Raw genomic sequence first — 9,314 nt, 5'->3', positions numbered from 1 at the left:
TTTTAGTCTCTAAGAGCATTCGCAATGGTTGTTTAATAGTTTAACTTTGTGAACTGTTTTGACATTTATTAAACTGAATTGCAGTTTTAATTGCTATGGTTATTCAATAGTTAAGTGCAAAAATTTAAAATGAGAGATAAGAAAATATAATACAGTCTATGTGTCGATAGAAAAAAAGTTAAAGATATATAATTTTTCATATGGTAGGCCAACTTATTAAAATAAATTTAACTTCAGAATTTATATTTTTTATTTCTAAAATAAACTATTGATCCTTAATTTAAAATGATTTTTATATTATTTTTTTTATCTTTAATTTATTGCAATAAGATTAAAATGAATCTCACCGCTGCATATGCTCTTAGGGGTTCAATCACGTTACCTAGACTATCTTCCTATATTTTACCTAATAGTAACTAGTAACCGTTTCAATGAATCAATCATACGAAGGGGCATTCCCGTCATTTGACCACGAAGATTAGATGGTAGGGACCGGCTCAACTCTCCCTGCCAGCGTGGCGTTCAGACAGAGAGATAGTTGCCAAACCCAGCAAAGACCCCTCTCTCTCTCTCTCTCTCTCTGAGACCACACAACGGATTGGGATTTTAACGCCGTTAAACAGTTTTAACGGCAACCTCCCGATTTCTGTTTCGTGTTTGTAGGAGGAGAGCCTGGTCTGTCCGGATTTTTTTTATTTCTCTTCGTTTGTCCGAAGCTCAAACAAAAAAGAAAAAAGAGAAGCGAAACCTCTCCCTCTTTCTCTCTGGCGAGTGCTTGGAATTCGCCGGAGAATTCCATAGATTCCGACTGAGAAAAGCTTCGGAGTAAGCAGAAGGGGAAGAGGGAAAACGTGCAGCTTGTGATTCAGGAAAATTGAAAAAGAAGAAGAAGAGAAGAACAAGGAAGGAAGGAAGAGAATGAAGGCATCACAATAAAGAGAAAAAAAAAAGGAAAATTTAAAAATGGTTAACGTGCAATGCAGGGAAAAAGAGCACCAAAGAAGCTTAAGAGGATCTTACACGGCACAGATGCCTAGATGATCCCTTCTCCAATCCCCTTGCCTTATGCCGTAATTTATTCCATTTTTTTTATATGTCTTCTCCCTCCTCTTCATCCTTGTTTTAATTTAAATTCATCTCTCTCACACCTCTCTCTCTCTCTCTCTCTCTCTCTCTTTCTCTGTCTGCCTCAGATAATATTATTACTCCAATTGCGATTTCAACGTCTGTGTTTGGCTGGCTGCTTCGTCCGCTGATCGATTCATTTCGGAGCTCAGACTTTGATTTCGTAACTGCAAGTTCGTAGGTAAACACCAAAACGCTATCTGTTTGCTGAATTTTCAGAATTTCCTCTTCAATTTTCGCCTATGTAATTTTCATGTCTATTTTCCACTTTTGCTCGTTGATCTTCATGAGAATTGCTCGTAGATTTGGTAGTTATGATAGAAATGCATCCGTATCATCTTTTTATATCATAATTTCTCTAAATTCATCATAATTGGATTACTTACATTCGAGATCTCATTCCACCTGTAGATTTTTTGTTCCCTTGTAATTCTAGCTTATAATCCCTCATGTGCCTTTCTTCTCTCTCCACAAAACGTAATTCTGAGTATCATAAACAATTTGTCAAAGCATTTTATAATTTTTGGCGTGCAGTTTTTTATGCTGGAAGGACAATTTTGAATACTCTGTAGAGATTTAGACGATGCCGCTGGAAATGCAGTTTTTTTTGAAAGATTTTTGGTTTATGCAGTTTAAGTTTCGTCATGCCATCTGAAATCATGGACCTAAACGGTTTATCCGCATCATCGTTCTTCTCCGAAGATGTATGTTTTCCAAACGAGGTATTGATTTATTTGCATCCTTCAGTTCAATTGGTCGTCTATTGCTGAATTCACTGTTTTATTATATAAATAAATGTTTTTTCGTTTTAAGAACCCATATGTTCTTCTAGAGCATTCATTATTAAGTTTCTTCTTTCATTTTTGTCTGTTTAGTAGTTGTATTTACTCTATGTTTTGTATACTTTGGCAGAGGCAGGTTGGGTTTTGGAAGTCAGATAACGTTCCCGATAACCATGGTCAGTACAATCAATCTATAACTTGTTTGTCTTACCGTTTTGGTCCATAAATAGCATTCCCTTGCAGTCTTACCTTTTAATTCTTGGGTTAATTATAGTAGTGCCTCATAAATTATCACCTATGTCTCACTTTGTCCTCAAATCACCCCAATCCGTCAATCTAGTTAAATTTTTTGCCGTCTCCCATGTTGACGTACGTGGCAAATTTGGAAGGGGCATGACATCAGCATGGGAGACAGAAAAGTTAACTGGATTGACGGATTGGGCAACTGGACACGTGAATAAAACTTCAGGGGTAAATTGAGTCAAAACAAAATCGAATGGTAAAGTGAGAAACGGGTGATAATTCAAGGGGCATGTCTATAATTAACCATTAATTCTTATCCGACCCGTTGCTAAACCGTTGCTTTAGAGGGCATTAATGACTAACTCTGAGAATATTACATTAACTAAGATGTCATTGCAATTAATTCACATCTTTGACAGATTACCATGCAATTAATTGTCTGTTATTTTTTCGTATCCAACTAGTCAAGAAGTTTCCACTACCGTTATCTGTCTATCACAACCTGAATTGGTTCTGCACTAAAGTTAATATATGCATGCTTTTCTCTGTAGCTTAGATTTGAATATCTTTCTCCTGCCTTAACATCACTTGAAATATCAAGTTGGTAGCAATTCAGTTTATTCATTCATGAAATGGACCGCGAAACACTTGCAAACATAAAACAAAGTGGTTTCTTATGTGTGTACACTGGCCATTGCAGTGCGAGTATATTCTCAAGTCTTGTCCAACTCGTGCAGAAAGGAATTTATGTAACTGTCTTACAAAAAAGGTGTCTTGGTTAATAAGCTTAGGACACAGCAGAAAATCTTATGTTCATGCCGAAAATTAATTTTGCCACCAGCTCTAGTAATTATCTTGGGTGTTGATACAGTAACCGGGTCTGCCTTGAGTTTATAGAAGTTACTCTAACCTTCCCCAAAAAGTGACAGTGATATGTGGTGTTTGATAGGGATTTCGGTGTTGGGTTCAGTTTTATTGTTAAAGGAAAGAGTTCAAAATTTTAAGCAGGCCATAGGAATGGTTATGATGACAACTTGATGATGTTGATCCACATGATGATATTATTGTTTATAGTGATAAAGATAAGGAGTGATGGAATGAATGAGGGGATTATTTTAATAACAATTTTCCATTTATATAATTACTGGTGGATCTGTGATGTTGAGTAAATTCCAACTGAATTTCCTGGTGTGTATAATATTAATTTCATGTTACCTTGTGCCTCTTGTGCCTTTTCTGGAAACGTCGTTCTCCATGAGTCTCATTTTATGGATTTTTAGAGAAATGTATGTTTTTGTTCTTGTGAAAGTATTTTATCATTCTCTCCAGACATTTAGCAAGGCCCCTCAATGCTAATTTCCCCCAAAATTAATTAAGAGACCATATAATTTATTCCCTTTCATTATGATAAATGAGTTTTTCTTCTATAAGGAGAAAGTGTTGATTCTAATCTTGTGAACAGCCAGTAAGAAGTCACTCGCTTCATCTTCTCTGGAGAAGTGTCAGACAGTGAAGTCTGCAGACCATCCCGAATGTTTCTTAATGCGAGACCAGAAAGTGCATCCCAGCTTAAATAGACAAGCAGTGGGAGCAGAGAGAACGCTAAGTCATTCCTTGAGTTATTCGAGAATCATGGACCATGATTCAGGAGCAAGATCTAATGTAAATGTTGAAACAGCATCATATTTTGGAGAAGGTGGCAAAGCCGATATGATGGGAGCTCAGTATGAGAGTAGCCTTTTCTCGAGTTCATTGTCAGAGTTATTTGGTAGGAAGTGTAAGTCTTCTGACTTCAATCTTCCTTGTGTACACATCTGTTTCCAGTGCCAGCTAGTATGCTTGAACTTCAAATGAAGTGCCATATCTTAATGAACACTATGTTCTAGGCTGTAGTTTCTTTCCTAGATTCAACTTCATTGCTTATTTGCAATGCAATTTTCCTTGAAAATGAAAATTTTCTGCTGCAGTGAGATTATCGTCAAACAATACACTCTATGGTCATTCTGTTGATACCGTTGCCTCCCACTATGAGGAAGAGGAAGCTTTTGAATCCCTTGAAGAATTAGAGGCCCAAACCATCGGAAATCTCCTCCCTAATGACGACGAGTTGCTTTCTGGAGTTACCGATGGGCTTGGCTATAATGTCCAACTCAGTGCTGGGGATGAAATGGAGGAGTTAGACCTTTTTAACAGTGTTGGAGGGATGGATTTGGGAGACGATGGTTTGTCAGCTGGACTAAAGGATTCTGAGTATCCTGGAGGAGTTTCTAATGGTCTGGCATGCAATGGTTCAGTAGTTGGAGAACACCCTTACGGTGAACACCCTTCTAGGACATTGTTTGTGAGAAATATAAATAGTAACATTGAAGATCCTGAGTTGAGAACCCTGTTTGAGGTGTGTGTTTTCTCTAATTTTTTCTAATTATTTCTAATTATTTAGTTTTTTTGGGATTTATAATCATTTTCAGTATCATATGTTATTTGGCCATTGACTATTGAAATTTTGTAACTTAAATATGCAGCAATATGGAGATATCCGCACTCTTTATACAGCCTGCAAGCATCGTGGTTTTGTTATGATATCCTATTATGATATTAGAGCAGCCTGGAATGCAATGAAAGCACTCCAGAACAAACCATTGAGGCGCCGGAAGCTTGACATACATTACTCGATTCCAAAGGTGAGTTTCCACGATGTTATCCCTCCATATACTAGTATTGCTTTGTTATTTTACTCATGATGGTTGTTTTCAGAATGTCAGTACTTTGTCAGGGTTATCATTATGTCATAATTGATTCTATATTGGTAATCTATACCTCGTTTTATTTTGTGCATGGACTTTTATTTGACTTATTTGCGTCATGCGTTATCTCTTTTCAGGACAACCCTTCTGATAAAGATGTTAATCAGGGCACTCTTGTGGTATTTAACCTTGATTCTTCTGTTTCAAATGATGAACTTCGCCAGGTTTTCGGTGTCTATGGAGAAATCAAAGAGGTGAACTTGTTTGCCAGTTTTTATAGTTGTGCATGGCAAAAGCATAGGGTCTTCTAATGCATTGTCATTCTTGATCCTGGATTGCAGATCCGTGAAACCCCAAACAGAAGTCATCACAAATTTATTGAATTTTATGATGCTAGAGCTGCAGAGGCTGCTCTTCATGCCTTAAACAGGAGTGATATTGCTGGGAAGCGGATTAAGCTTGAGCCAAGCCGACCTGGAGGTGCAAGACGGAGGTAATTGCCCTAGCACAATAATTTTGCCTTTGTAGCTTGTATATTTATATTCATGCATTTCTTTTTTCTTTAGCCGTTGGAATGGCAATTAAATAATGTCAGGAAAGAAACCTACCTAAACTTGTTAAAAACTTTTGTGGTGGAAAAAAAAAAAAAATTCATTAGTCTAGCTTCACTCAATATTATGAGTTATACTGAGGTTTTGATATACTACTATTTCCTTCTTGTATTTGTGTTCCACTGCAGTTTGGGGCTACCTTCAGAGTTGGAGCAAGATGAATGCGGCCTTTATTTACAGCAGAGTAGCCCTCCTATTAACTCTATCACTGGTTTTTCTGGTAAACTATTTGCCTTAAAACCCTCATGCTCATTGAATCTAGTTCAGATGCAGAGATTATTTTTATTTTGTCTCATAAAGAGTTGTTAACAGGCCCAGTTCTACATGGACCAATTACAACCAGTTGCACAGGTAATGGAACTATTATGGCTGTACACTCTGCGGTACAAGCTCCATCCCTTGAAAACGTGTTCCATCATGAGATATCTTCTAGTGTTCCTAGCAGCTTACCTTCTCTGCTGAGAGTTGAATCAGTTGGCAATCAGTCTGGCCTTACCGAGTCCACTCATTCACAAGGCTCACTGAAATTTGACATCCATGGCACACCAGCCTTTCATCCTCATTCACTTCCAGAGTATCATGATGGTTTAACTAATGGTGTCAACTATAATCCTCCGGGCACTGTATCTGCAAGTATCAATATCAGACCACCAGGAAGAATTGATAACATGCACTTTGGCAGAGTAAGCTCAAGTGGGCACTCAATTGAACTTAATGAAGGTGGTAAGTGCAGTGAATCACAAAGTTCATATTTCTTCAGTTTGATATTTTTTCCTTTTTCTGATTATCCGTTTTTGCTATCTTCCACAGTTTTTGGATCTACTGGTAATGTTAGCTGCCCTATTCCTGGGCATCATTATGCATGGAACAACTCATATCACCCTCAACCTCCAGGAATGATATGGCCAAACTCACCATCATTTGTCAACGGCATTTCTGCAGTCCATCCCCCACCGCGTGGACTTCCTAGAGCACCATCTCATATGTTAAATCCAGCTTTACCCGTAAATAACCATCATGTGGGATCAGCACCAGTGGCTAATCCTTCTCCCTGGGACAGGCGACATGCATATGCTGGTGAATCCCCTGAGGCATCTGGATTTCATCCAGGCTCTCTTGGGAATATGAGAATTTCAAATAACTCGCCTCATTCAATGGAATTTGTTTCTCATAACATCTTTCCTCAAGTTGGTGGAAACATCATGGACCTGGCAATTCCCCACAAAAATGTAGGACTCCAAGCTCATCATCAAAGGTGCATGATGTTTCCTGGAAGAGGCCAGATGGTTCCCATCATGACTTCATTTGATCCACCTACTGAACGTGCTAGAAGTCGTAGAAATGAAGGCAACTCTAATCAGATTGAAAACAAGAAACAATATGAACTTGATATTGACCGCATAATGCGAGGGGAAGACAACCGAACAACACTTATGATAAAGAACATTCCTAACAAGTAAGTGACTCTGCACTTGAATTCTAGGAGCCTGAAGAAGTAAGGTGGTATAGTGCATTTTGTTAAGGTTAACTAGTTAATATTAACTTGGTAAGAGCGAGAACACATAGAAAATCCATGCAACTATGAATTTCAGAGATATGCATCTGTCAGTGCACCTAGCCGGTACCAGCAGGTGCATTGATTTAAGCATTTCAAGTGATATGAATTGGAACACAGATTAATTTCCTACCCAATGATTACATTTCGCAAACCAATTTTGTAGCAAATAGAAGAAATGTTCATATTTATTAATGGCTTCTTTTATTACTCTTCCTGGCATTAAATGATTCTTGGAGCAATGCGTTTGTACCAACAGGTATACTTCAAAGATGCTATTGTCTGCAATTGATGAACACCATCGCGGAACTTATGATTTTATTTATCTACCAATTGATTTTAAGGCAAGTCCCTTCTCCTGTTTGGATTATTTCCTTTGATACTGTCGAGATCTGGACCTGCTGTGTCAATTTAATTTAGAATTTGTTGCTGTATATGATGAACATGGTCTTCATATCTGTTGCAGAACAAATGCAATGTGGGGTATGCATTCATCAATATGACTGATCCTAGACTGATCATTCCATTTTATCAGGTTTGTTTTGCAAAAGCTTTAAGATGAATACATGATAAAAGACATGCAAATTAGAGCTAAAAGAAATGTCCAATTTTTGTAGTCATTCAATGGGAAGAAATGGGAGAAGTTCAATAGTGAGAAGGTGGCATCACTTGCATATGCTCGGATTCAAGGGAAAGCTGCTCTGATTGCACATTTCCAGAACTCAAGCTTGATGAATGAGGATAAGCGATGCCGTCCCATTCTCTTCAATACTGATGGCCCCAATGCAGGTGATCAGGTATGAACATGCACTGCAGATTCAAATGGCAGCCAATAGAGTAACAGTAATTACTTTGAGATAGAAAGATTGCATGCTGACCATTTTTGGTCAACAGGTGCCCTTCCCAATGGGGGTTAATGTTCGCACAAGACCTGGAAAGGCTCGAACAATCAGCCATGAGGAGAACCATGTAGGAAGCCCCCCAAATTTGGGAGATGAGGAATGTTCTTATAATGGAGAGACATCTGCTAAGGAGTCAGACTAAGCAAAGCCGCATTTTTTTTTTCGGGCACTAACCTTATAGGAGGGAGAGAGAGAATTCTAATTTGGTTCCACCCTGAACCTTGGTGACCTATAATTCTAGGGTGGCTAAAGAGGGTCAACGAAAGTATCTTTCGGTATCTCTGATAAGCCTGTGTAAACTTTAGAGCATGAATGCTTAGCCAATGCTAAGCGATTTTCCAGTTTTCTTCACCATTTTTCTCTTTAAATTATGAAACAGTGTTAGGACAAAAGACAAAAAGAAGAAACGGAGCATCAGGTGGAGCTTCAAAATTTTGGATGGTCTTAAGAGTATTATTTTATGAGACAAGCAAAAAATCAAGAAGATTCTATGTATAGGAGTTTCTGAGCAGTTAAGACTGAAGAGATTGTTTGCTGCGGTTTGAAGAGGCTTATAAGTTATAACTGCTCTATTTTTTTTCCCCATTTTGCAAGTTTTCTTTCTTGGTTATGTGTTTTTTTAGTCCTTGGGGAGCCCATTTGTAACTATTAAAATATGTCTGTTAAAATTTTGAAATATTAAACTCACTATTCTTGTATAACTTTCTGGGCAGGCCTTAATAATTTTATAGCTTGTGAATACTCTCCTTGTACCTGACTCTCATATGTGATTCCAGGGGATGTATGGTTTCGCTATGATTGGTAAATACAAGCACGGCTACACTAAAAAATTGCTTTCTAAATTTATTTTATAAATTCATCAGAGTTTTATTTATTTAAATTTAAACATACAATGAGCTTTATTTATTTCTAACAAGTACGATAGTAATATTTGTACTGAAAGTTAGAAAATAAGATTATCCAAACATTATCGAAGAAGACAGTACGGTATCCCAACTGAGTTCTCTGCTAGATTTTGCTGGCTCGCTATGAAGTATGGCTGAACTCGATGTTAAGTACATATCTCAATTCAGTGCTTCGTACGTTAATGGGCTACGGCTCGATACGATTCACCTTTTTTTCGTCCAAAAAGAATATTAACGAGGGACCATAAATTAAAAAAAGAAACTCCAACAATTGACACGTTCCTTAATCCTTGGGCAAAAATACACTTGTCATAGGAGCTTTTTGTTACCATACTCCTCAACGACTTTAAATTTTCTTTTTTCATTCTGCCAAATATAAATTTAAAGTCCATCGCTAGATCTTAAAAACCCTTTCATTCTATTATTATTATTATTTTTAACTCAAAT

General features: G+C 37.5%; 1 protein-coding gene across 2 annotated transcripts; it reads left to right on the top strand.

Annotated features, from left to right (window-relative positions):
* The first annotated feature begins 697 nt into the window (after positions 1-697).
* On the top strand, positions 698-8,885 carry LOC147294623 (protein MEI2-like 4). 2 transcript variants are annotated; one of them, XM_086232041.1, is made up of 16 exons: positions 698-1,070; positions 1,194-1,306; positions 1,757-1,847; positions 2,038-2,083; positions 3,613-3,927; positions 4,118-4,545; positions 4,673-4,831; positions 5,032-5,148; positions 5,236-5,387; positions 5,634-5,725; positions 5,818-6,228; positions 6,316-6,961; positions 7,320-7,404; positions 7,527-7,595; positions 7,678-7,857; positions 7,955-8,884. In XM_086232041.1, the coding sequence occupies exons 3-16, from the start codon at positions 1,770-1,772 to the stop codon at positions 8,102-8,104; spliced, it is 2,928 nt and encodes a 975-aa protein (XP_086088167.1). In that variant the 5' UTR covers positions 698-1,070; positions 1,194-1,306; positions 1,757-1,769; the 3' UTR covers positions 8,105-8,884. The 2 variants fall into 2 exon arrangements, with proteins under 2 accessions (XP_086088167.1, XP_086088166.1); XM_086232040.1 differs by lacking the exons at positions 698-1,070; positions 1,194-1,306 and having other exon boundaries at positions 5,818-6,225; positions 7,955-8,885.
* Positions 8,886-9,314: the final 429 nt, after the last annotated feature.

This window comes from Dryas octopetala, chromosome 2, assembly GCF_963921425.1.
Source record: "Dryas octopetala chromosome 2, drDryOcto1.1, whole genome shotgun sequence".
Classification (NCBI taxonomy): domain Eukaryota; kingdom Viridiplantae; phylum Streptophyta; class Magnoliopsida; order Rosales; family Rosaceae; genus Dryas; species Dryas octopetala.
Note: the sequence above shows the minus strand (reverse complement) of the source record. Positions and strands in the feature narration are given on the sequence as shown.

Bases quoted from the DNA above. Each gene is read 5' to 3' on its own strand.
- LOC147294623 (XM_086232041.1), top strand. From the start codon at position 1,770: ATGCCATCTGAAATCATGGACCTAAACGGTTTATCCGCATCATCGTTC. The intron at 1,848-2,037 runs GTATTGATTTAT...ATACTTTGGCAG, and splicing joins ATGTATGTTTTCCAAACGAG to AGGCAGGTTGGGTTTTGGAA. The intron at 4,546-4,672 runs GTGTGTGTTTTC...TTAAATATGCAG, and splicing joins AGTTGAGAACCCTGTTTGAG to CAATATGGAGATATCCGCAC.